The 26,055-nt window shown below is 41.2% G+C and overlaps 1 protein-coding gene and 1 long non-coding RNA gene across 4 annotated transcripts in view; one reads left to right on the forward strand and one right to left on the reverse strand.

The window, feature by feature from the left end:
* Positions 1-26,055, forward strand: part of LOC6539310 (scavenger receptor class B member 1) — a 286,125-nt gene that overhangs the window by 150,654 nt on the left and 109,416 nt on the right. Inside the window, exon 7 of one of the 2 annotated variants that reach the window (XM_039372237.2) lies at positions 2,692-2,749. The exons of the other annotated variant lie outside the window; for it this stretch is intronic. Within the exon in view, the coding sequence (XP_039228171.1) occupies positions 2,692-2,749 (58 nt within the window). The remainder of the gene's footprint in view (positions 1-2,691; positions 2,750-26,055) is intronic. 2 annotated transcript variants of the gene reach the window in all.
* LOC120321025 overlaps positions 1-26,055 on the reverse strand; it is a 120,775-nt gene that overhangs the window by 70,774 nt on the left and 23,946 nt on the right. The gene's annotated exons all lie outside the window — the stretch shown is intronic.

Consider the following 26,055-nt stretch of genomic DNA (forward strand, 5'->3'; position numbering starts at 1 on the left):
TCCGTGAGATATTAAAGACTATATGGAATAACTTGGGATAAGAAGTTACTATAAGCCAACCACGAGTTCACTAGCTCGAGGAGTCATTAAAATAGAAAAATTACCCGGGAAAATAAGCATTAATAACTAGAACGGTACGGGCTCAGCGGAAAAACTGACCAGAACAAGCACGATAAATAAAGACCAAACAATCACCAGCTTATTGTTTACAGCACAGACATAATGAAACCATAGGGAGTTCAGGTGAAGTATTCTGCACTTTAGTTTCTCCGCAAGTAAGGTTTAATGTTGTACCAACAACCAAATAGGGGCTTTTAAACATCGCAAGCACTATTAAGAGAAAAATATCTGTATTTATCATGCAAGGCAATAAGTTGAGAGCAACGTTTGCAATGCAGATCACTGTTAAGTCTACAGACTCGCACTACTACCTACGAGACTCCTAATCATCGATCCTCCGAATTCAAATAGGCAGGATAGGCGAAACACTGCAGGTACGTTGCCAGACTGGATTAATGGAATCTTAAAAACTTTCAAGGGAATGTCTGTTACGTCGGCATATTAGAGCCCTTGTCCTGAAAATGGACTTGAGCCGAGGCAGATGCACCCGATGTTCAGGTACTAGCTTGCCAGCATAAGCTTACCGTATTTTGGTCGTAGTTAAAATCTTCCAACATAATGGTAACGGTTACATAACGGTAACATATAAAAACTTGGCTGAAGACGAAAAAATACATACTACTTTATGTTTCTGATTTCATAAATCTTTTGTGTCTTACAAGTATTATGTTATCTTCTTCGCTGTTGAAAAGGCGCTCTCGACCTAATGCATATTCCCGCTCTAGTGCCTTGGCCTTAAAGGCATTTACGGGAAAGACGAGGTCCCAGTCCGCCTGGTTTCCACCGTCTTGTCTTTGGTTAAACTCAGCGTCCATGTTTCGTGTTACCACTTTAATTATACTACCAATACTCTTTGTTCTTCTTGGGAGTATTAATGCATACATTTTTATTTTCAATTGGTCTAGCTTTGTTCTTAAGCCGTCTATAAATTCTTGTGAAAGTAACTTGTTTAAGGTTGCTAGGTGCTGTCTCGAAATGTTTCTGTATTTTCACAAAGTTTTGCATGACCCAGATAAATTTTTGCAATCTTGTCGTACTCCTCCAGTTGTTTGATTTTGATAAATTGCGCTGTTGCACAGAAAAATGTTGTAAATATGACTGTTAATTTTACTCTAGTAATTCTTTTGATTCATGTGTGAAATAAAGGTTAGGCCTTTGTATTGATTAGCAACATTTTTGAGAAGTGGGCCGTTACTTTATTCCTTGTATTATTTTTCCTAAAAACTGTTGTGACTACTACGCGGGATTTGGGTGGGACTCTATTTTTGATTTTTTTTGCTATTCTGTCTTTCATTTTATTTTTTTTTTTTCATTGAGTCTGGGCTGTTAGGGTTACGAAATTTTGCGGAGTCGTTGACGCGTTCTTAAAGCGATGGCTAGAAAACTATGACAATGTGAAGATAGATTACGCAACGGTTGAGGTCTTTTAAAATGTTGTCTATCACTCTTTGGAAGATGGCTGGAGTGTTAGTAAAGGCGAAAGACATTCGCACGAACTCGAAATGTTCCTTTAATGCCGAGAAGGCTATTTTGATAGAATCTTTGGGGTTCATTTCTACTTCTAATCGCTTGCTTTCCTTTCTAGTACGTCTATAATATTCGGCATGGCTAACAGGTTTTTCGTTTAGTTTTCTGCAGTCTATGACCAATCTCAATTTCTTATAATTTAAAGCGTATGGCTTTTTTGATACGGGGAAAATTGGTGCACCTCAAGAGGAGTGAAATGCCTTTGTCTTTGTATTTCCTGTCTTTCTACAGGGCTGTACCGGAACGGCTCTGAATGTACTGGAACTTCGTCTGTGGCTTGTATTTTATGTTTCACAAACGTAGCGAAGGTCAGATAAACCCACTCTTGGTAAAAGAGTTGTTTCGTTACAAAGGTCATTTAATGGTGTAAGGTCTTCATCATTATAATGGTCTGTTCGTAGTTGGTTTAAAATATCGGTCTTGCCTCCTGGTATGTTGTCCCTGTCCGGTGTGTGAATTCCGATGTGAAAAAACTGAGTCCCCTGTCTTAATTCTGCGATTATGACTACTGATTTTAAATTATAAAAAATGTCTATTCCGATCAACCCATCAAAGCATGGGACGAATCTGAACAGAATTAGTTGATAATGTGTGTTACCTAAAAAATCTTTGAACATGGGTACTGTGGTCTTTTGATAAACTTTATGTACGTTAAGTGCGGCTTGAATTAAAATTGGGTCCGTATGGTTAATTCTATCTGAGCGGAGAAACCTGTCTCTCGTCTTTAAAAATAACTTTTTCTTGGTTTAAATAAGAATTGGCTTGAGTTTTTTTTTTGAAAAAGGGTCGTTCTAATTTCGCATATTTTTTTTAATTGGAAGTTGAAAATAATAAAATGATTATGAAGTTCTAAGAAAACAGATTCCGCGTCTCACTTGTCGGAGCAATATAATTAATGCGCACCCAATTTTGTCCCAATTATCGCCTTTACATTAATTATAGAAGCATTTGTACATACGTTGTCTACGTGGCCAGCTGGGACAAGTGGGGGAAAATTCGATGCCTTACTCATTGATGAAGTTGAGTGTTGTCACTGTCTTTGAGGATAACGCCTTTGATAATGGGGCAACTAATGAGGCAAACAAATGTTTTTGTAGAAAAGGTAAGTATATAAGGAGCTCTTCATAATACTAACACTTAAGTCTTTTAACAACGTTGGGTGTTAAGACCAAGTGGTCTGGTATTTGCAGATTATGAAGCATATTGCACATTGCCACACAATATTATGTGCCATGCATATATTTTTTACTGATTCAAACTAATATATTAAGAACATTAAAATATTATGTGAACGTCGAGATCTCTGAAACTATAGAAGCCAGTAAATTGCGATAGTGGATTCTGAATTAAATAGTTCACATTATGCCTACAAGTCGTCACGCCAATACTTTTGAAAAATGATTTAATTTTTGTAATGTTATTATTTGTCTTGCCAATTTGTATTACTAATTTTTTTAACCAACTTTTAATCTGAACAAGAAAAATTAGTACTGCGAAACACCGACCGATCGTTTTATGATCAAGTGACAGATCAGCTTTTGTGTGGAATATGTCGACTAAAACCGAGGAACTTTACGATTCCTTTCCACTTTTGAGATGTGATTAATTTTATTCTTATTAAAGAATGAATATCAGTCGTTGTCATTATTTTTGTCTGTTACCTTAGTAAGTTGGCATTTACATAAATAATTTCAATTTGAATTTCTTTTGTTTTTGCTGCTACGCTATACGACAGATGTGTGCCACAAGCGTGCGTACTCATTTGTAGTGGTTATGAAATTTATAGTCCGTGAGATATTAAAGACTATATGGAATAACTTGGGATAAGAAGTTACTATAAGCCAACCACGAGTTCACTAGCTCGAGGAGTCATTAAAATAGAAAAATTACCCGGGAAAATAAGCATTAATAACTAGAACGGTACGGGCTCAGCGGAAAAACTGACCAGAACAAGCACGATAAATAAAGACCAAACAATCACCAGCTTATTGTTTACAGCACAGACATAATGAAACCATAGGGAGTTCAGGTGAAGTATTCTGCACTTTAGTTTCTCCGCAAGTAAGGTTTAATGTTGTACCAACAACCAAATAGGGGCTTTTAAACATCGCAAGCACTATTAAGAGAAAAATATCTGTATTTATCATGCAAGGCAATAAGTTGAGAGCAACGTTTGCAATGCAGATCACTGTTAAGTCTACAGACTCGCACTACTACCTACGAGACTCCTAATCATCGATCCTCCGAATTCAAATAGGCAGGATAGGCGAAACACTGCAGGTACGTTGCCAGACTGGATTAATGGAATCTTAAAAACTTTCAAGGGAATGTCTGTTACGTCGGCATATTAGAGCCCTTGTCCTGAAAATGGACTTGAGCCGAGGCAGATGCACCCGATGTTCAGGTACTAGCTTGCCAGCATAAGCTTACCGTATTTTGGTCGTAGTTAAAATCTTCCAACATAATGGTAACGGTTACATAACGGTAACATATAAAAACTTGGCTGAAGACGAAAAAATACATACTACTTTATGTTTCTGATTTCATAAATCTTTTGTGTCTTACAAGTATTATGTTATCTTCTTCGCTGTTGAAAAGGCGCTCTCGACCTAATGCATATTCCCGCTCTAGTGCCTTGGCCTTAAAGGCATTTACGGGAAAGACGAGGTCCCAGTCCGCCTGGTTTCCACCGTCTTGTCTTTGGTTAAACTCAGCGTCCATGTTTCGTGTTACCACTTTAATTATACTACCAATACTCTTTGTTCTTCTTGGGAGTATTAATGCATACATTTTTATTTTCAATTGGTCTAGCTTTGTTCTTAAGCCGTCTATAAATTCTTGTGAAAGTAACTTGTTTAAGGTTGCTAGGTGCTGTCTCGAAATGTTTCTGTATTTTCACAAAGTTTTGCATGACCCAGATAAATTTTTGCAATCTTGTCGTACTCCTCCAGTTGTTTGATTTTGATAAATTGCGCTGTTGCACAGAAAAATGTTGTAAATATGACTGTTAATTTTACTCTAGTAATTCTTTTGATTCATGTGTGAAATAAAGGTTAGGCCTTTGTATTGATTAGCAACATTTTTGAGAAGTGGGCCGTTACTTTATTCCTTGTATTATTTTTCCTAAAAACTGTTGTGACTACTACGCGGGATTTGGGTGGGACTCTATTTTTGATTTTTTTTGCTATTCTGTCTTTCATTTTATTTTTTTTTTTTCATTGAGTCTGGGCTGTTAGGGTTACGAAATTTTGCGGAGTCGTTGACGCGTTCTTAAAGCGATGGCTAGAAAACTATGACAATGTGAAGATAGATTACGCAACGGTTGAGGTCTTTTAAAATGTTGTCTATCACTCTTTGGAAGATGGCTGGAGTGTTAGTAAAGGCGAAAGACATTCGCACGAACTCGAAATGTTCCTTTAATGCCGAGAAGGCTATTTTGATAGAATCTTTGGGGTTCATTTCTACTTCTAATCGCTTGCTTTCCTTTCTAGTACGTCTATAATATTCGGCATGGCTAACAGGTTTTTCGTTTAGTTTTCTGCAGTCTATGACCAATCTCAATTTCTTATAATTTAAAGCGTATGGCTTTTTTGATACGAGGAAAATTGGTGCACCTCAAGAGGAGTGAAATGCCTTTGTCTTTGTATTTCCTGTCTTTCTACAGGGCTGTACCGGAACGGCTCTGAATGTACTGGAACTTCGTCTGTGGCTTGTATTTTATGTTTCACAAACGTAGCGAAGGTCAGATAAACCCACTCTTGGTAAAAGAGTTGTTTCGTTACAAAGGTCATTTAATGGTGTAAGGTCTTCATCATTATAATGGTCTGTTCGTAGTTGGTTTAAAATATCGGTCTTGCCTCCTGGTATGTTGTCCCTGTCCGGTGTGTGAATTCCGATGTGAAAAAACTGAGTCCCCTGTCTTAATTCTGCGATTATGACTACTGATTTTAAATTATAAAAAATGTCTATTCCGATCAACCCATCAAAGCATGGGACGAATCTGAACAGAATTAGTTGATAATGTGTGTTACCTAAAAAATCTTTGAACATGGGTACTGTGGTCTTTTGATAAACTTTATGTACGTTAAGTGCGGGTTGAATTAAAATTGGGTCCGTATGGTTAATTCTATCTGAGCGGAGAAACCTGTCTCTCGTCTTTAAAAATAACTTTTTCTTGGTTTAAATAAGAATTGGCTTGAGTTTTTTTTTTGAAAAAGGGTCGTTCTAATTTCGCATATTTTTTTTAATTGGAAGTTGAAAATAATAAAATGATTATGAAGTTCTAAGAAAACAGATTCCTCGTCTCACTTGTCGGAGCAATATAATTAATGCGCACCCAATTTTGTCCCAATTATCGCCTTTACATTACTTATAGAAGCATTTGTACATACGTTGTCTACGTGGCCAGCTGGGACAAGTGGGGGAAAATTCGATGCCTTACTCATTGATGAAGTTGAGTGTTGTCACTGTCTGGAGTTCTTGTTCGGTTACTTCTCTAATGTCGGTTAAGCTGTTGCTGGCTCTGATCGTACCACTAGTGTTTAGAATAATTTTGTTCACTTTCCTAATAGTAGACATCAAACAATTGTGAATTTCTGAATACGAGGTGTTCGGTTAATTTGGTCTTGTGGTATTATAAAGTATTGAAATGTTGAATTTATCGCTGTTAAATATAATATATCGGATCTTAAAAATATACGCATTATTTATCGAGTGTTTGACGTGTGTGAGTTTACTCTCCTTAGTGAATGTTCGTTTAATATTTGTAATTGTTTTAGATAGTGTTATTATTTCTTATTTTTATTTTCTTATTTTATTTCTATCAGAAATAAATAGCTATGTTATCGTTGTACAAGAGGTTTAATAAGTTAACACGCCTAAGTCGGAGGGGTACAATGACTCACCGAAATGCCACCCGAAAGCGGATGCAGCATGGGGGTCAACCCATGTTGCAACTCAAACAAATACCACATACATATTCCTTGTAATAAACCACTAGACTTGTTAAAGTCCATACCCGTTTTTGACGACAAAGAAGATGAGTATGTGGCGAACTGCAGAAGTTAACTTCTATGAAATCTACAAGCCATTGTTCAAGAACCTACCAGGTTGTAGAAATCATACGTAACATACAGTAATAAACTTCAATGCTAAAATAGCTAGAATGGACTGCGCTTATGCGAAGCAAACAGCAAACTGGATACGCCAGGGAGATCTCTCATTATTAGTAAGACTTAGTTGACTTATAACACAAATACTGCCGCTATTCTAAATAATAGATCTCGGCAGGATGCATTAAATTTCTTTTTGACCGGCTTATAAAAATGAGACCGACATGTTGTTGTCTCTCAGCCGAGCCCAGAGATTTTCCATCCGCATTGGCTGTGATTTAACTAGCGTAGTTGTGCAATGAACGAGCCTCGTCCTTTGCAAACTTTAATACAAATTTAAAAGAGAAATCTCGCTATTCAGAAAACCATCGACAAGTTCCCTGCTCCCGTACGTAAGATATCGGATATCGCAGGAAAGCGGGCGGGAAATTAGGCTACTGTTAAATACAGGAGCCTCCAAAAATTACATTAAATCTCTAAAAGAAAGCGGTGGAAACACATTTCGAAGTCACATCAATCCATGGCTATACAAAAATAGAACAGAAGTGTCTGATCCACCCATTCTTCTTGTGTAACAACTTGAACGGATTGTATTGTTGGACTAGATGTTCTGATGAGTGTCTGTAGAAAAATCTAAGTTTGTTTTTTAGTAGTGATTCCCAAGGCGAATTTCCTAAAAAAACCAATCATTCCTTTTTAATCAAAAACACGACATATGGAGCGACTTACAAATTGGCACCCATTGCCTCGCTTACTTAAAGATTTAGCCAAACGACCATTCCCGGTTACTTGTAAACCTGCAAAAACAAGTGCAGTGACCTCGCTAGCAACTGTCACTGCGACCACAACAACAACTTCGTCAGCTGACAAACTGATTATCGCTGTGCGAGCTGTATAAAATAAAGCAACACCGACCATTGGCAGCAACAATAAAGCACGCAAAGAAAAACCAAAGCAGAAAACGATTTCGACTGTGCAGACTGGCATACTGCACCCTTAAGTGTTGACTGTAGCGAGCCTCATACTACCACAAACCGCCCCAAAAATAAGGAAGATACGTCTGTGAAGAAATGAAACTACTGCGGGAAAAAACATACTGCAAACTACAGAGACTGTGTGGTGTACAAAAAATTAAAGATCCGCCTAAACAAACGTATTGCAATAAAGTCACTTCCTACTCTCCGCAACCGATGTTTCAACCGCCATTCAACCACCTTTCAAGCACTACTCCTAGAATTTCTTTCGCTAGCGCCTTAAAATCCGGACTAGAAGTCCCGCCCCACCGATAAGAACTGCTCATTCCGAACATACTCGACAAATATCCAACAGACTCAGCAAAGTGGCATCGAAGCTATAATGCTACCCGTACAGCAAAGCATGAAAGAATTCATGACGTTCATGCCAAATACTTTGCAAGTTAGTGCTCATAAAAAAAAAAATATCCTGATACAACTTCTTGTATCTACAAAAACCCCATTAATGGCTTCCCTACGGATATCTCTGTGGGACAGTTCATTAATGAAAAAAACATCGGCGTAATGCTACTATCAGAAATGCACCTTACAAATAAACACAGATGCAGATGGTAAAGCTCATGGAAGCACTGGAATACTAATCAGAAGTCGCATAAAACACCACTTAAACAATTTTGACAAAAATCACTTGCAACCTTCATCCATAGCCTTGCAACTCAACAATGGTTCAATGACTATAGCTGCAGTCTACTGCCAACCACCTCGCTTTCCTATCTCAGAGGATCAATTCATGGAAATCTTTATGAAGCCCGAAAACAAGCTAGACTATGTATCCCCGGGAAGGCCGACATTCTGGCAAGCAGACCCAAGAAAAATCCCAGACCTGATCGATTTTGAAATTACTAAACAAGTCCCCCGCAACATGGTCGCCGCCGAAGCACTAGCATATTTATTATCAGATCACTAACCTGTCCTTCTAAATATGCTAAATCGCCCCCATATAGTCGACTCACAAATTTTAGAACAAACTGGCCAATTATAAAAGGTATGTCTTCCCACATAGAACTAATGCCGGCATTATCTACAAGTCAACGAACACTCTTGAAAATATTCTAGTTTCGGCTGCAAACGCTTCAACACTGCCAGTGACGTATACAAAATCAAACTACATCAGAACTAACCGAGCGTCTGGTATTAGATAAACGACGCCTCCGAAGGGATAGGCAGTCCAATAGATCCCCACCTACAAGGCACATGCTTAAAGTAGCCACACGCAGGCTTACCAATGCTCTCAATCAAGAGGAAGAAAAAAGCCAACGTTCATATATCGATCAACTCTCTCCCAGGAAAGAGCCAGTGCCTTGGCTGACCATTTTCAATATGTATTCCGACCAAATCCCGCTACCAACTCATTTATTCTTCCTCCTTTAATAGCAGCAAAAATATAACCTCACGAACCCATTGAATTCCCATCATCTGAATTATCAAAGGTTATCAAAGAGCAACTGAAGCCAAGAAAATGGCCTGGCTTTGACATAGGTTAGGTTAGGTTTTGGGCCGTCGGTCCGACGCATTTAGACCATTAGAGGTCCATTGTCATACCGTGTATGTTTTCCCCTTTGCCCGTCGAGGTTCGTGTGAAGTTAGGAGTTTCCCCAGCTAGAGGCGCCAGAGGCGCTGTGGATCAGTGTCGGACAGGTCGGACGTGTCTATCAGGAATCTGCTTCCTAATTGAGCAAGTCTTTTCGCTTGCAGTGGCATAGTTGATGCTCTACCGTTTCTTCCACTTCTTCGTCCCTACAGCTACGGCAGAAATCGTTATACGGGTCATTTAGTCTTATAGCATGGGTGCCTATCAACCAATGCCCGGTGATGACTCTCATAGCAGTGCTGAGGTCTGCTCTGGTCAACCTTAAAAGTTTTGGCGTTCTTTTTGGGCTTATTTTTGGCCATATTTGGCGTGTTAGGCGACAGTCTGTGGTATTTTCCCATATTGTCTACTTGTTTCGGTTAAGGTTTTCCCTAAGTAGTAGTTTACAAGTGGCTAAAGGCATACTCATGCCCTCCATCTCTTGTATGAGTGGCGCGGTAGTGCCTTCTCGGGCTAGTTCGTCTGCGATGGAGTTGCCTTCTATGTCCCTATGTCCCGGTACCCATATAAGGCTAATTACGAATTGTGTACAGATGAGCGGCATTTCGATACTGTTTTTTAGTGGCTTGAGATTGAGCCAATCGATTTGATAGCTTCTTGGCAATCACTAAAAATGTTTACGTGTGAGCTTTCCGGTTTTAGTGCTTTCAAGTGTTTTAGGGCCTCCCTTATTGCTGCTGCTTCAGGATTACTATTTTGTGGGCTAGTGACATGTGTAAAACAAAAGAAATTAAAGGCTAGTAAACATTTAATTTCTATCAATGAAATACATTACTTGGCAGATCGATAGAAATTACCAATACAAAAATTAAAAAATATCAAAACATTTTTCAAAAGTGTGGGCGGGGCAGTTTTGGGCGGTTTGTGGGCGTTAGAGTGGGCGTGGAAACATGAATCGACCAACTTGCCCTGCGTCTATGTCTATGTCTATGTGTGTAGTTCCGGAGATCTTGACGTTCATACGGACAGACGAACGGAAAGACGGACAATAAGTGTATCTGGGTATGTATGTTTTTCTGCGGTACGCTTCGGCCGGTCTCCGATTCTCAGATTGCTTGAATTCACTGCTGTTACTTTGTCTTAGCTGCTATTCACCAAAAGAATTGCCCCAGTTCACTATTTGTTTTATTTGTTTTGCCGCCTTTTATTTTATGCTCGGCTGTGGTCATGCGAGCTTTATTTAGAGGATTGTTATTGCTCATATCTGTTGAGCGGACTTCGTTTCCCGCGCTATGCTCTATTAGAGCTGCGGGATGCTGGGTGCGATGGTCCCGACGCCGCTGCACTGATTGTTTGTATGTCCTTACTAATTTCATTATCCAGCGATACTAACAACACTGCGATAAGATCAAGTGTATGTTGCACGCCCAGGGTCTGTGTGGTCAATGATTTCCACAGAATTAATTACATTGGCTATATTGTCGGATGCCTCCTTACAGAAGTCTTAAGACTTCTTTTATATCCCTTGGCGCAGCCGATAGGATTGTTTTTCTTCTTTCAGAAGTTTTGCTTTTGCCGGCCCTTGAGCCTTCCAGTCTAAGTAATGGTATCCTGGGATTTTGTACATTTTTGGATCTTCGCTCCTCTCGACACCTTACTTTGGACCGAAGTCCTTGGCTCTTAAGACAGTCTTCACTCGAGTTTGCTACCGCCCGAGAATATACTTCCGAGATTTGCTTCTCGAGAATTGAACTCCCGAAAATACACCCCCCTAGAACTGAACTCCCGAGAATAGACCTTCGGAGAATTGAATACTTTATCGATAGGCTGAGGCCTACCCCTATTTTGGAAGACAATACCCCTTTGGTGAACTGTGCCCGTAGCTGGCGTAGACTTTCCCATTGGCCGACTGCGGCCGTTGAACTAGTCATCTCGCGTTTTTTGTCGAACTGCTTTTTCATTGTTGCGTTCCGTCTGACTCAATGAGAGGTGGTACCCCTTCCTGTGCTTTAGATTCTGGTTGGTTTTTTATGTGAAAAGGGTGTACGTAACACTTGAGCTTTTTATTGTATGAAACTTCAAAACGAACTGAACATAATATTGATTATTGCTTGCTTAAGGCTAACATAAGTTTGGGCAAGCGCAAAACTTGTGTGATTGCCGGCTATGCACGAGCATCTGGTCAAATTCTGTATCAGCGAGTTAACCGTTGCCGGACTCGGGTAATTGGTCATTACCCGTCTGGTAGACACTAGCTAACAACCCCCTTTCCCCCTTAACATTGAGGTTGGCCACGGCCGACCCTTATTCGGCGATTACTCGACCGCAGATATTCTGGTCTTGATAAGTCGCTGACAGGTGAGAGCAATGCAAGTCAATCATGCAAATATTGCTTCTGCACCACCATTCGTGTTCTATCGGATATACTCTAGTTTACGTACATTTAAACGATGGAAGCGAATTTGATACTCCCTCAGCATTCTTTGGGGTTGTATCGTTATGCGTGAACAGTGTTCTCGCTGCCAACTGACAGAATGTGGCTCCTGGTGTCGTTAAACAGTCCTTAATTAAATGGATTTCTCCATTACATTTTGCTACTACGTTACTGGTAAGCCGCAAAATTACATGACGATGTGCTACGGGGAAGATTAGGATTTTTTTACTCGCTAATTTTACTTTAGGAAATTTGATAACAAATTGTAAAATGTTATTGGATTGGAGGTCTTTCATGGACGCAACGGACTAAATATCCCTTATGAGGGTTTGGTGGGCTCCTTAACCCAAACATTTTCCAAAACTGCGTTGTCCAGGATATGTGGAATAACTATGTTGACTTTTGCAAGTCTTATTGCGAGCATTAAGTTTGGCAAATCCATCATAATAATCCATCATGGTAACCAGTATCGATTTGTGAATGTATGCCTAATTTAAAAATTTGATTGATTGTTGTGATTTTAAGTTTAAGTTTAAGTTTAAGTTAAGTTTATTAATCCGATCCTGCGATTACGCGCCTATACTCGGAAACATTTGTTGAATGTGTTATAAACGAAAAAAAATCTTCCCAAATCAGGATATTCGACCATCTATAATGGGAATGTATTTCGCTTGGGTAATGTCGTCGGTAATGTGTGTTAATACCATGGATAATGAGGATGAATTAGAACCTGTAGAGTGAATTTAAAACTATATTTCTGTTTATGACGAGGTTGCCCACCACCTAGAAATATTAAATTAATCTCATTAATTCTTTTAAAGGGCTAAGCTAATAACTACTAAAACTTTGCCAAGTGTCTAAAAGAATAAAGAAGGGAACAAAGTGATTCGTTTAATTGTTTATATAATTTAAGGTCGTCTCTGTGGACCACCCTCCCTGTAATAGGGACCGTGATTCCAGGTCCGCGTGTATGTCTTTTTCTTCACACAGATGTGTGAGTTTATTGCCGAGCCAACACCTCTTCGCCCACTGTTCTGCTGGGAGACGTAGAGGATCACCTCCATCGTGTATTTAATTTCCTAATTCCATAATCGATTGAAAGGCATCTAGCGATTTCTGGCAGTAGTTTACTTTGACATTTGGAGGTATATGTAGAAGAGTAAAGCCTCGATAGTTCTTGAGGATACGTACTTTACGATGTCGAATTTCGAGAAGTGGATTAAATTCCGAAACAACAAAGGTTAGAGGCTGGTGGTCGGTAAAAATGTTTAAGTCTTAAACCGCGTATAGATGTCGTAGTTTTGCTATGTTCCCGTTCATTTGTAACGTAATTCATCCCTCATCGGAAAAGCGCCGCGCCAATGCCGTCCGCCAATATGTTGCGCAGTTCCTGGAATGCGTGTCGCTGTTTTTCGAAAAGTTTCACTTGGATATTTTTGGACCATTGTCTGCTGACAATTCCGTTTTACCCTTTGCGTATGTTCGAGATGAGTTTGGCTATGGATGCGAAATCTTTAATAAAGCATCTGTAGTAGCTGGCAAGGCCAAGGAATGACCTTACCTCAATCACATTTTTGGGTTCAAAGAAATTTTGTATGGGTCTGTCTTCGTTCCATTTTCGGTGACTATGAACCCTAGAACCCTTACGCTGACACGTCTAAATGGACACCCTCATGTTTGCGTTTCTTAAGAAGATGATTACATCATCCACGTAGACGTAACACAACTTAATGAACTTCGTCAATAGCCCTTTAAAAAATGCTGGATGCGTTTTTGAGGCCGATCGGAATTCTACAAAACTCGCATTTTCCCCCATTTACCAAAAACGATGATTTTTCACGGTCGCACTCTAGATCTGAAGTCGAAAAAAATGTTGCTTATCCTTCGTTTTCAAATATTATTTTGATATTTATCATGGGATATTTGAGACCTAAATTCGAATAATCCACTTCGTCGACGCCTTTCTTGTGTATACCCATTAGTTATTGTATGGTTAGACTGATTGTTGAATTAAGCTTCCTTCCGCACCTAATATCTGCCTTGTAAGGAGTTTTAAAACCTCATTTCCCCCACATTCTTCGGGAGACCGATTTCTTACCTCCCCTTTTCTCCTGCATTCCGTATTATCCGTTTTTTCGTCTTATTATTTTTGCCGCCATGTGACAATTATTCCTGTATTTTTACCCATCGATCGACCCTATCGTCCAGTGACAATAGATCGCCTTGTGATCGAGGCGCCCCTTCCAGTATTCCGGCTAGCTCGCTGAATGCCCCTTTTGACACCGGCTTTAGCCCGACGGTGAAACGGTCGACCTGCTCCGCCAGTTCTCGGTTCCTGTTAATTCCTTCCCTCCCGTTCCTTGTCCTCCTCCTTGTCCTAATGTGTACCGCGTGTTCCGTTCTTTCTTTACGGTGGCGGATCTTACAGATCACAAATTCATAATTTGGTACGGCCCATCGAACCATGGGGCCAGTTTGCCAGCAAATCTCTCGATCGCTTTCAACCAATGGTGCTTTTTAGTCCAAAAAACGTCACCAATCCCTGGCTTCCATTACCTTCTTCGCAGATTGAAATGTCTCGCCTGGTCTTGGGAAAGTTTCTCCAGGTTTCTTCGCAAGATTTACCTTCTTCTCAGCGTTTCCTTCCGGAGACTCTGGTTGCCTTCCTGTTTCTGTGTCATATAGCGCGTTCGGTAGCCTAAGCTTGCGGCCTTGAGTCAAAAGTGTCGGTGAGTAGCCCATAGACTCTGATACACTGGAATTTACAGCCAGCATAATTTCGGGCCATCTTTCATCCCAATTTCGCTGGTTCTGTCCGGCGAACTGTACTCTTATTGTTATTACTGTGCGGTTCGCTCTCTACGGGATTCTCCTGCGGGGTGTATGGTGCCGTAAACTACTGATTTATTCCCATGTCGTTGAGAAACTTTTAGAACGCCCGGCACGTCCCGACTATGCGTTCGCTAAAGGTTTCCACCGTAGCTGTTCGCAAAGGTTTATTTAGAAAACCGTTCCAGGCCAGTAGTACAGTACTGCTAGTCGAGTTATTCTTTTTCGACTGCCCATTCCTTTCGCAGGAATGTTCCCTTAGTTGCCGCTGGCTTTTACCATGCCTGGGTCCGTACCTATCCCTTGGCTTATGACTCGGCATTATATGTACAACAGTTCTTACTTAGATAATTGACATTTTTCTGGGATTATACTTGTAATGGCTTTCTTCATCTAGGTTGCGCCCAATTACAATTATATCTTCTAGGTACGCAAAGGCATGTAGCGTCATTTCCGGTTGAATCACCCGGTCCATTGCCCGTTGATATATGGCTGTTGATGAGTATAATCCTAATCACGTCAACGGCCACTAGCATAGCCCTTTTCCATGAACCCTTAACTTACTTTTTCCAGAAGTATTTGCCAGCACCTAAGTATGTCGAGGCTAAATTTAGCCTCCATAGGGTTGTGTTTTTTCGCCTGGCCTGGTACCCACTGGTCCTGGGCCTGCTTCCTCACATCTTCGTTTCCTTCTTCAAATAACCCAGAGGAATCTCGACCACTTAGTCTAAATGCCTGCATCCTTTGCATCACATTGTCTAAAAAGTTTTGCAAAGGGGATGCCCAGGGAATGGGCAGGAAGTATGTCTGAAACACTCTGTAACCCAAGTCTTTCAGTGTCTATTATTTGAAATTAACCATTTTATTATTTGAAATTAACCATTTTAAAGACTTCCCCTACATCAATTCCGGCTATGATTTGGAAATTGTAGTGACCAGCAAAGGCTTTACACAGCCAACTCTTCAACCCACCGTCGCACTAACAGAAACAGTGAGTGAAACGGCTTAGACCAATCAGATTATGAACGTAGGATTGTACAGTTAGGGTAAAAAAAGCTCATTGCGGTGGCCAGTTGCATGCAGCTTCCCAGAGCTCAATGCATTTTCAGCTAAAATCTCTTGGCAAACGATCGAATCCACAAGCTGTAGCTTGATCGTAAAACGATCGGGTAATGTTTTGTCTTGTCATCGTTTTTGACCTACTCCACTTCTCGCGTCAGCACCCCTTCTGGAAATGTTTACCTACTCATTTTGTTGTAGTTACAATAATAGCATAATTTTATTGAGTAATAGATTGTTGGCTAGTGCCATGTAATACAAAAAAAATAATTAAAGGGCTAGCATACAAAAATTATGATAAGTTGGCTATAATTGTTTTTTCTATTTCCTTTCCTTTTCTATTTCCTTCTTGTGGTCGACAACCTCAACGGGGTTTATCACATTTGCCGCCCATCCTAAAAGTTTCGTGGAACTATGGTCTTCCTTCAAAGTGTGTTCCTTGTTAGTCCTGTTATTTTTTTTTTAAAGGAGACGCTATCATCCTTGCTCCTTGACGTTTTTCTTCTCGACTGGAGTTATCCTTGAGCCTTCCCGGCGATAGACTGACGGATAACTGCCCGGGTTATTGACGTACGGATGATTACCCCGGGTATTGACTAAGGATGTTTTCTCGGGTACTGACTACGGGTGTTTACCCGGGTACTGACTGACTTTTCATCTGTGAGCCATAGTCTTTTTATACCGGCATAGAGCTTTTTCTGATCTATTGGTCATCTATGTCAAGTGTTCCCATCTAGGAATCATAATTCTGACTTTCCCCTATTTTGGGAGTCAATACCCCTTCGGTGAAGTGTGCCCAGAACTGGTGTTGATTTTCTTTACTTTCTGCAATCTATTGGGGCCGCTGACCGGGTCATCGGAGACTCGTTTATTGTCGACTTGCATTTTCTTCGTCACAATCTAACTGAGTCAACGCGGTGATGGTACCTTTTAGATTCTGGTTTTGAATCTTCAAAGTCTTACGATCTCACGAAAAGGGTGTACGCAACAAACCCTTCCTGGCTGATTCTCTAAACTTTTCATACTCTCACTATAAAGAGTACCGTACAATCTCCCGCGCTCGCACTTTGTACGGCTCTCCCCATTGTCCGTGATCAGGTGACTCTCCCGGTGGTTGGCTGGAATAACACCTACTTTTTAGCCTCCGTCATTTAGATGTTGGAGTTTTCTTTCTTCCGAAATTTTTAAACATTCTGCACTTTATGTTGATATATATGACACGGTCAACAACGAAATTACCTGGCTACTTGGTCTAGTACATCAACAGCGTTGGCCAAGGAAACAAAAATCGTCCCCCGCCCAAAATAGTCACGGAAGCCATAAAGACTGGAATACCTCAAACGACCTCGGTATGGATCTAGTACGTCAGCAGCGTCAGCCAAAAAGCGCATGAAATTCATATTTAAGTTAACTAAAAAATAGTTGTATTGCACTCAGCTTGTTGGATCTATAACAAGAAAATTTAACATTTTTAACAAATGAATATAACAAATTTAACAAAACATTGGTCATAAGATTTTAAAAGATCACAAACAGAAGTAATTTAGTAAACAAAAAAAAAAAACAGGAGAGAACGGCAGGAGAGGATCCTCGACTACCAGATACCCGTTAATCAGTGCAAAGAGAAAGTTAAACAATCTTTTTGGCATACCGATAGAAAAACAATAATTAAAATTAAAATAAATCAAACAATATTTAAAATTGTATGCGTGGGTAGGCGTGGCCAACATTCTTTTTAGCATATCGATAAAAATTAAAAATAGATAGATAATAATATGAAAACATTTCAACTCACTTTCAACACTGTGGTCGTGTTAGTCTTGGACGGTTTAAGAGCATTAGATTGACTCCGCTATTGAGCCTGACCAAAAATATATATACTTACAAACTTTTTAACGAATCTAGTACACATTTATTAAAAAAAGCTCGTCGTATTTAGGTCGTGGTATCTTGGTAAGCCTTCAGCTCTCTAACATAACGAGAATAATTATAAGAAGTGCCTAGAAGATGGAAATTGCTTTGTTGTTTAATTTATATATTTTTATGGGAAAAAAATCAAACCTTTATAACGTAATTAAGCGTAGCTTAACTGAGTTGGCTGATGTGAGTATGTTGCCGTATACTGAAAAATAGTTTTTAAAAACAATTTTTTTTTTCAAATGTTGCCACGCCATTCTTAACGCCCACAAACCGCTCCAAACATTCACCCCCCTTTGAAAACATTTTTTAATTTTTTGTTAATTATTCTAATTTTTGCCACAAATATATTAGAATTTTTCGTTAGAGCTTCCAGTAGTTGAGTAACGAGTCTTTGTTATAGAAATATATCGACACGAATCGGTGAAATGGTTGGCAGTTTTTCTATTACTTCTCTATTTGACATAAAATTTTTTATGAAGCTATATTTATTTATACGTGGCCCTACTTTTTAGTTGGTGTATTACTTAATGAATGCAAAATTGACCAAAAGCCTTTTCAAATCAAGTGAAATAATTGATACCTATTTACTGCGAGCAATAGCTCGAGGACTGTCTAGTACAGATTTGCCTCTTTTGAAGCCGTATTAGCTGTAGTGAATAATATAATATTAGCACATCCTTTTTGCTATTATTTTGTCTAGAGCCTTGGCTAGGCATGAATTATAAAAAATAGCTCATAATCATAACGACAGGGTGGAGCGCGCCAGACAGATGGATTTCAAAATGAAAAATTACGAAACTTTTTATTTTTTCCTTACATGGACATTAAAATTTAAACGGTTTTGAAAAGCATATCTAGCAGATGAGAGCCCTCACTCTGAATACACTGAACAAGACATTTACTGAATTTTTCGTGAACTTTTTGGCGCATTTCAATGGGTAGTCTGGCGATGTTGGCTCTGATGTTGTTCTTTAGGGCTTTAAGGGTCCTGGGACGATCACTGTAAACCTTGGATTTGAGGTAGCTCCACAGGAAAAAAAAATCACATGGAGCTAAATCTGGTGACCGCGCTGGCCAGTTAAAATCGTCTCTCAAGGAGATGAGGCGCCCAGGAGATGATTGCTTCGTAATCACGTGGCTGTAATTCCTGGACGACTACCATTTTGTAGGGATGCATATGAAGATGTTTTTTAATTATTCGATGCATAGAACGCCATGAAAAGCGAAGAACTTGTGACTGTTTCCGAATTGACCGCCTGGGAGGCTAATGAATGGCGGCTCGAACCCTCTAAATGTTTTCTGGAAAAAAGACTGGATTCTGAAGCTCCCTTCTGATCGTAGACACATTACCACACGTCTTAAACGTTTTTACCCATGAAAGAATGCGATTTTGATACGGGACACGGCCGCGGAGGGTGATATTAAACGTCCAACGGAAGGCACGTTGCACGCGGACGACCGAGCGGGCGTCCTCGAAAAAGGCTCTAACGCAAAACGTACGATGTCCCACAGACCACAACATGTTGAAAAAGGAATGACCGTGTTGAAGCAAACTTCCCGATCACCTCTTTCAAATGAATCCAACCCTCCATACCTGCGACGTTCAGTCGGGTAGGGCGCCCTTTACATATCCATCTGTCTTGCGCGCTCCACCCTGTATGTCGGCATGGACATAGATACAGACTTTTTAAGTTATATGCATGTTGTCAGCACCAGTGCTAATATTTTTTCGAGATATTTGCGATTTAGTGTGATACTACTCTAAGGGAGTGCTTTAAACTGGCGAAGAAGAACACAGTATAGCAGGTTCACGAGCTAGGACGTAAGGGGAAATATTAAATAAGACTAGTAAGCATAGCTCGCTAATAACTACCAACCGTCTTTCGTTTTGCGTTCTGCACTCTAAAACAACCGTAAAAGACGATGCCCATGAGCCCTCGCTCTGAACAAAGCATTTCGTGTCTCTTTGTTTTGATTTTCAGTTAACTGTTCTCGTTGCGTGGTTCTTGTTACAACTCAACAACAACTCAGAGAGAGCGATCCAAGTGAACGCTAATTCAGGGTCAGCAGAAGAGCGAAAAACGAAAGACTCATCGTAAACGACCTTTAGTCTTCAGTTCCTTTTAAACAAATCTTAGCAACCATTTTAACATATTTATTAGATGTAAACATTAGATTTAATACTTATTCAGTATTAAGCTTTACAACTAGTAGCGAATTTACATTTTCTGCACTTGAAGAGCTTCGTCGCTCGCTTAAAATGTAATGAAGCGCTAAAAAGCGCACTCTCAACAGACACCTGAGAGTCGCCGCTGTAAAACGTGTGCGAGCGCATTCAGGAGTGGCGACTGCAGCTTAATATTGACCCATTTTGGGCACAAAAATTAAAACACTCCAAACGCACCGAATTCACAAAAGCAGGTGCGATTTGTGTAGACTTATCATTCTCATATAATTCATCATGATCAACACCCATACATATGTAAAAGACTTTTATTTTCTTCGCTAGTTGTAAAACGGTCGGCGAATAAGCAGAGCAAAAGGGAAACACGAAATTGGTTTTTGGTTGAGCACAGACCGTTCATTCAAGAGACACTGGTGAACGGCTCTTGTCGCACCACTTGTGCAAAAAACTGTTATTTGGTGACTGCAAGAAACGGTCAACTGTTATTTGGTTTAAAAGTTAGCATAGTATGAAACAATAAAGAACTGCGAAGTATGCAAAGTCAGCAAGTCCTTTAACAAAACCGACAGCCTAACGGTGGAACACGTAACATAATTGTCTGGAAGAATACCGACTTAATGGGTCCGTACCCACGTCGAAAGCTGAGTCGGCACTAAGATGCGGACGCACTAGAATATGCTCTTGAGCGCCGAAGAAAGCATGTTAGCATGGTTCCCTACTGTATTTAAATATAAATAATATGAAAATAAATAAATATATATAACAATGAAGAACAAAAGATAACAAAAAAGCAAGAGGTAACGCTTTAGCCAAGTTCCTTGTTTATCACACCAACATGTTTTTGGCATAACTATATAAATTGTCAAGATTTAGCTATATAATTGAATCGTTTACGATTCTTCTGATCGTTTTACGATCAAGTTAAAGCTAAGCTTGTCGGTTAATGTTGCAAACTTTCGATCTTACGATTCCAATATATCATGAATTTATGTATGTACATATGTCCAATGAAAAAGGATCTTTTTAAGATTTCGACGGCGACAGGACAGTCCGATAATGGTAGTTCCAACAGAAATTCAGTCGGATCAAGTTTAAATCTGTCTGAAAAATAGCTGAATATAAGGCACTTTAAATTCACCACCCTTAGAAAAGTCAGCTTTATGTAGTTGAAGAGGGAATTCGAAATTCTACGTACTTTTCAAACGTGTTTTTGGTAAAATGCCAAATAATTGTATGAGTGGCGCGGTAGTGCCTTCTCGAGCTAGTTCATCTGCGATGGAGTTGCCTTCTATGTCCCTGTGTCCGGGTACCCATATAAGGCTGATTATGAATTGTTGTGTCATCTCGTGTAAAGATGAGCGGCAATTCGATACTGTTTTTGAGTGGCTTGAGATTGAGCCAATCGATTTTATAGCTGCTTGGCTATCACTGAAAATGTTTACGTATGAGCTATCCGGTTTTAGTGCTTTTAAATGTTTTAGGGACTCCCTTATTGCTGCTACTTCAGCTTGGAAGACGCTGCAATGATCGGGGAGTCTGAACGAGATGCGTAGGCCTAGCTGTTCGGAGTAAACTCCTCCTCCTACTCTGTTCTGTAGTTTTGACCCGTCCGTATAGAAGCATATAGCATTCTGGGGGTCAGGTGTTCGTGAGTTCCACTCGTCCCTCTCTGGGATGATTGTGTTGAACGGTGCTTGTATGTACTCCGTTGGAGTGCAGTAGTCTGTCCTGGAGGGGACTATTTGAATGTGTTTTAGGAGACATGAGTTATCTTTAAGCCTAATTGCCGCTACTATAGCCTGTTCCATGCCATATAGGGCTTCCTTTGGGGTGGTGCGTAAAGCATTGCTGATGCAGGGAGCCGCGGCTCTTGTCAAGTATTACGCCCAGGTACCGTGCGCTGCTACTGAAGGAAAGTCTTTGATCGTTGAGGATAGGTGGTTCAAAGTCTGGTATATTATACTTCCTAGTGAAGAGAACCAGCTCAGTCTTTGAGGGGTTAATTCCTGGTTGGTTATTTTTGGTCTAGCTGGACAAAACACTGAGTTTTTGCTCATGAGATCGCATAGCGTTTGGGGCTATTTACCTGTGAAGATAATAGCAACGTCGTCCGCATAGGCTATTATCCTATTTCAAGGGTCTTTAGTAGGAAGAATGACAGACTAATTGGTGTAAAATCCTTGGGAGTCGTGTGTTATGGTTTCCCTGCTTTGGGGATGAAGACAATTCGGGACTCTAGCTACGATTGCGGTAGGTATCCAAGAAGTAGGGACCTTTTAAAAATGTTATGGCTATATTTCCCGCATGTTGGATTTGTACGGGTATAATTATACCCGTTACTCGTAGAGTAAAAGGGTATACTAGATTCGTTGAAAAGTATGTAACAGGCAGAAGGAAGCGTTTCCGACCGTATAAAGTATATATATTCTTGATCAGGATCAATAGCCAAGTCGATCTGACCATGTCCGTCTGTCCGTCCGTCTGTCCGTCCGTCTGTCCGTCCGTCTGTCCGTCCGTCTGTCCGTCTGTCCGTCCGTATGAACGTCGAGATCTCAGGAACTACAAAAGCTAGAAAGTTGAGATTAAGCATACAGACTCCAGGGACATAGAAGCAGCGCAAGTTTGTCGATTCATGTTGCCACGCCCACTCTAACGCCTACAAACCGCCCAAAGCTGCCACGCCCACACTTTTGAAAAATGTTTCGATATTTTTTCATTTTTGTATTATTCTTGTAATTTTCTATCGATTAATAAAAAACTTTTTGCCACGCCCACTCTAACGCCCTCAAATCGCACAAAGCTGTTACGCCCACACTTTTGAAAAATGTTTTGATATTTTGTCATTTTTATATTGGTCTTGTAAATTTCTATCGATTTGCCAAAAAACTTTCTGCCACGCCCACTATAACGCCTACAAACCGCCAAAAACTGCGTTTAAGACTCTTCTTCTCTCTTCCACTAGCTGAGTAACGGGTATCAGATAGTCGGGGAACTCGACTATAGCGTTCTCTCTTATTTTATCTGTTCCTGTAGATTTGTATGGTTTAAAGCTGTGCATGGCCCAATGGAGGACCTTTGGGTCTATGCACAGTTCGATACTTGCCAGTGTGGCGTTTGTTTGTTGGGGGTGAGAGCGTTTTGCCTGTTTTTTGGGAAGTGAGTATCTCGTATCCACTCGTATCTCCAGAGTTTCCTCACTCGTGCTGGTCCAGGAGCCATCTGCTCTTTTAAGGTAGCCTAGGGTTGTGGCCGATTTGGATAGTATTTTTCTAAGTCTGGCTGCTTCAGTTGTATTTTCAATTTCTGAGCAGAAGGAATACCACGAGGATAGCTTTGCTTTCCTAATGGCTTTTTTGTATTTTGCAAGGACTCTCTTGTAGGCGGTCCACGTGGCCTCTTCATTTCCTGCCTTGGCCCTGTTAAAAAGGGTTCTGCAGTCTATTCGGAGAGGGCACAGTTCTGCTGACCACCAGGAAGGTTTTCTTTTTCTTTTGGGCTTGCTCTTGGGGCAGGCCTTTTTTAGTGCATAGTTGCAGGTTTCTGTGAAGATTGAAACTAGTTCGTTTAGACTAGGGATTGTTTCGGGGTATGGAGGGGGATCCGTTGGGATTTTTTCCCTTAAAATATTTTTGTATTTTTGCCAGTCGGTTTTCCTTGGGTTTGTGAAAACTGCTGGTTTTGAGGGATTAATTGTAAGGGTCGTTTCTATGTACCTGTGGTCCGAGAAAGAGTGCTTATCTATCACCCTCCAATGGGTTACTGTCTCTAATAGTGGTTTAGAGACGAGAGTTAGGTCTATTACCTCTTTTCGTTTCTTAATAATAAAGGTGGGGTCATTACCTTTATTACATATGAAGAGATTTGAACTAAAGATAAAGTTAAAATGAGACTCACCGCGGTCGTTTGTGTCTGTACTTTCCCATTGTGTATGGTGGGCGTTAGCATCACAGTCTATTAGTAGGCCTATGTTTTGCTTTTCGCTGTCTTCTACCAGTCTCCTTCATCCGGCGGTTCTTGCCTTTCGTAGGCCATGTATGATGACAGCGATTGAGATGACAGGAGTTGAAAAGCAGCGGAGCTGCCTTACTGTGGTGGAGGTTTATCTGCAGAAGCCTCACGGACATCTGCTGTGGGCCTCTCCACCACGGTTGTATCGGCTCCCTCATCGTCCGATGTGTCCAGGTCTGTCAATTGACCCATGTTCGCAAGGCTGCGGAGGATTGAGGCATCGGTCGAGTAGCCGTCCTCGGTTTCCAATGCCTCGATCTCGGAGGCGATCTCCTCGATCACTCCTCCACTGCCTTGCTGATCCTCTTTGGCGGAGTCCGATTTGTGGACCTCTATGGTCACTGAGCTAAACCCGAAGTTTAGCTCCCCGTAAGCGGCCTCAATGGGAGCTAGGGACTCCTTGTTTGGAATGAGGGTGGCCTGGTTTGTTGGTCCCTCCATTTCGTCGACCTTCACCACTCGCCAGTCCGAGGTGGGGAGGTGCGGGTTTCAGCGCTGCAGTATGGTGAGGATCTGGTCCGGCGCCTTGATGGATGCCGGGATCCAGATCCTTGCCCGGCGCCCTCATACACCTCCCCCAACTCTTTTACTGCGGCTTTGTACAGCTCCGCAGTGCGGATTACCTTGGCGATTACCTTGACGCCGCCTTGGAACCATCCCACGTCTTTGCAGACTGGAGGGGGGCCAGGTTCCTTGGCCAGAATCTCAAAGCTTTTTATGGCTAGGGCTGCCTCTACCCACTTCCACTTATTACGTGGAATTCTGCCACTCGGGTCGCTTTTGTCGACCACGCCCAGGAGAAAGTGGTTTTATTCGATCTCCGCAAAAGATCGCCCTGGCTGCACGCGTTACCGCTTTGCGGAGGGGTCGGAGGGTACGTCCTGGGAGCGCTCCCTCTTAGGTGGAGGTCGCTTTTTGACCTCTGTGGGCTTGGGTGGTTTGGGGGCTTCCTTGCCGAAGTTTGGCAAAACGGATTTAGCCCATTCCACCTTCTTCATCCACTCAGCCGAAGAAGCCGTTTTTGATCTCTCCTGGCTGCGTAGGATTTGACCTGCAGATCGTTTCTCTGGGTGCTTGCCGTCTTTGGCTGCGCCTGAAGGAGGCATCATGGCACTAGGGCCTGGAGATGTTCCCATGGCGACAGCTTTGGGCGGCTTACACTCAGTCGCCTCAGATTTGAGGCGGGGTTCACCCGAAACCGATCCTGCGGTGTTGGCCAGGCAGGTGGGCTCACTCGCCAACTTCGATGCCTTGAAGTTTGTACGGCCAGACTCAGTTGTCACTGCCGTTTGGGTAGGCTTTTTGGGAGATCCTGACTCCTTTTTATTTGTTTTTTTTTTGGCTCCATGTGATTCCCACGAGTTGCGGAGAAAAGGAGGGTCCACCCGGGTGGAGATCCGCGACGCCCGGGTAAGACTCCTTAGAACAGGGGGTCGCCAGCTACCCTGAGCTCTCCGTTTGAGACTGAGCTATTTTGTGACACGGGCCCTCAGTCAGGCTGACTCTCGGCACGGGTCGAGTGACACCTTAGTCCGGCCCGGGACGCCCGACTACCATTTGCCAGCATCCTCTGGCAGGCACATAACCTTGCCAGGGGACATGTTTCCAGCCGCCCTCGCGTGAAGAAAATAGTCGCACTACCGGGTGTATGGACAATTACGGAGCGTTCTTCTAGCAAGCTTGAAACTACACGTTATTCCCCTTGTCCATCACCCGACTGACGGCCTACTCCACAAGTAACGGGTATAAAAATCAACATGTCTTCATAAAATCCATCCACAAATTTCGAAGCAATTATACAAGAAGACCATTTCAACCTATCTTTTACAAGCATTATATCTCACAAAATAAAACCCGTTCACGAAAACTCAGTATACAAAAGACCCCATTCATATCCCTTCGCTTATGAAGCAAAAGTTAACAAGGAATTTGAAGAAATGCTACAACAAGGCAATATACATGAAAACGACTCCCCCAATCGCAGTCCATTATGGATTGTTCCCAAAAAGATGGATGCTTTTGGCAATCAAAAATTCAATCATAAATTCATAACCATAAACAATAAGTTATTGATTCCGAATTCGGATGAAACTTTAGGTAAGTTAAGAAAATGCCAATATTTTACAACAATCGATTTGTGGAAAATTTTTCAACAAGTATAATGGATCCTACGTCCATATAAAAAACTGTTTTTTCGACCAAACTCGGTCACTACGAATACTCGCATGCCATTTGGTTTGGAAAATGCCCCAGCAACTTTCCAACGTTGAATGAAAGCTTCCTAAAAGGCTTTATTA

The sequence above is a fragment of the Drosophila yakuba genome, chromosome 2R (assembly GCF_016746365.2).
Source record: "Drosophila yakuba strain Tai18E2 chromosome 2R, Prin_Dyak_Tai18E2_2.1, whole genome shotgun sequence".
Classification (NCBI taxonomy): Eukaryota; Metazoa; Arthropoda; class Insecta; order Diptera; family Drosophilidae; genus Drosophila; species Drosophila yakuba.